At 43.8% G+C, this 1,473-nt stretch overlaps 1 protein-coding gene across 1 annotated transcript; it reads left to right on the top strand.

Moving 5' to 3' along the window:
• Window positions 1-311: 311 nt before the first annotated feature.
• On the top strand, window positions 312-1,144 carry LOC106537239 (tryptophan--tRNA ligase, mitochondrial; the record flags this gene model as incomplete). Its single annotated transcript, XM_014034625.1, is given in 1 exon segment — window positions 312-1,144. A coding segment is annotated over 1 exon segment (449 nt), but the record flags the coding sequence as incomplete, so codon positions are not given.
• Window positions 1,145-1,473: the final 329 nt, after the last annotated feature.

Below are 1,473 nucleotides of genomic sequence, written 5' to 3'. Positions count from 1 at the left end.
CACACACACACACACACACACACACACACACACACACACACACACACACACACACATTAGTGTTTAGCTTGAAGAGTGTAAACTTTAAATGCTTGACTTTGCTTGTTATGTTGATTGCTGACACTTCTGTTTAATCGGTGGAAAAACAATGAGAGGACCATTTTAGCACATTTTGACTCAGGTGTTGTTTTTAAATCTTAGGCAAAACCTGAACATTAACAACAYGACAGAAGTTTGTTAATAAACTGAGCACATTTTAAAATCGCTCACCTTTCCTCCTCGTTCTAACAGATTCACAAATGTTTCCACAGGTTCCATAAAAAGGGTCAAATCTCTCCACGACCCCTCCGCCAAAATGTCCAAGTCTGACCCACACGTGATGGCGACCATCAGCATCGCTGACACTCCCGACGACATCGCCCTGAAGATCCGCCGCGCTGTCACAGACTTCACCTCCGAGGTCACCTTCAACCCGAAGACACGGCCCGGCGTGTCCAACCTAGTGACGATCCACGCCGCCATGGCCTCCATCAGCGTGGAGGAGGCGCTGCTGCAGGCTGAAGGCCTGGACACGGGCGCCTACAAGACGCTTGTGAGCGAGGCTGTCATCCAGAAGCTGACGCCCATTAGAGAGGAGTTACACAGGCTGAGGTCGGACCGGGCGCACCTGGAGGCTCTGCTGGCCCAGGGGAACCGCAGGGCCCGAGAACTAGCTGCACCTGTGCTGGCAGAGGTCCGACACCGAGTGGGTTTCTGCTGAGAGCCTGGAAAATCACGTCACATTAGCACTGTGGACCATTAACGCTCGCTAATGGGAACTTTTGTTCCAGTGCCTGCTGGGCTGTGATGGATTATAACTCATTCAGTTAGAAAAACTGCTGAAAGCAAAGTGGAACAGCCTGAGCTGTAAACTGGGTTTGGTTCCGACTGAAAGGCCACTCGTGTTTGTCCCAGAGAAATGAAAGAGGAGGAGCTGCTCAAYGCAGAATCACCTCTAAGCCTCGACTCTTTCTGTTCGTTTGTTCTTAAAAATCACACCAGTTTTTATATTTATATGTGCTCTTTAACAGTTAGTCATCTTTGTGTTCTTGTTGCTGCTTTCAACCAAACCAAGAAAACAATAAAACCTTCTGAAAACCAGAAATGATGAAAACTTTTCTCATCTATCGTGTAAAGATCCCTGTTCAGATAACTAGAATTAGCAAGTGATGAAAACCTAACAGTCATTTATGATTAGGGCTGCCATTATTAGTCGATTAATAGACGACTAATCGATTATTAAAATAATCGATGACTAATTTAATAATCGATCAATCGTTTTTTTGTTTTGTTTTGTTTTTGTTTTTTTGTTTTTGTTCTTTACTTGGTACCACTTTACAATAAGGCTCCCCACATAGATGCTTATAAATAATTTATAGATAGGTTATTAATTCATCTGTAAACACTTTATAAATCATTAATAAGTGTTTATAT

This window comes from Austrofundulus limnaeus, unplaced genomic scaffold (genome assembly GCF_001266775.1).
Source record: "Austrofundulus limnaeus strain Quisiro unplaced genomic scaffold, Austrofundulus_limnaeus-1.0 Scaffold2195, whole genome shotgun sequence".
Taxonomy (NCBI): domain Eukaryota; kingdom Metazoa; phylum Chordata; class Actinopteri; order Cyprinodontiformes; family Rivulidae; genus Austrofundulus; species Austrofundulus limnaeus.
The sequence above is the reverse complement of the archived record's forward strand: the minus strand, read 5'-3'. Positions and strand labels throughout refer to the sequence as shown.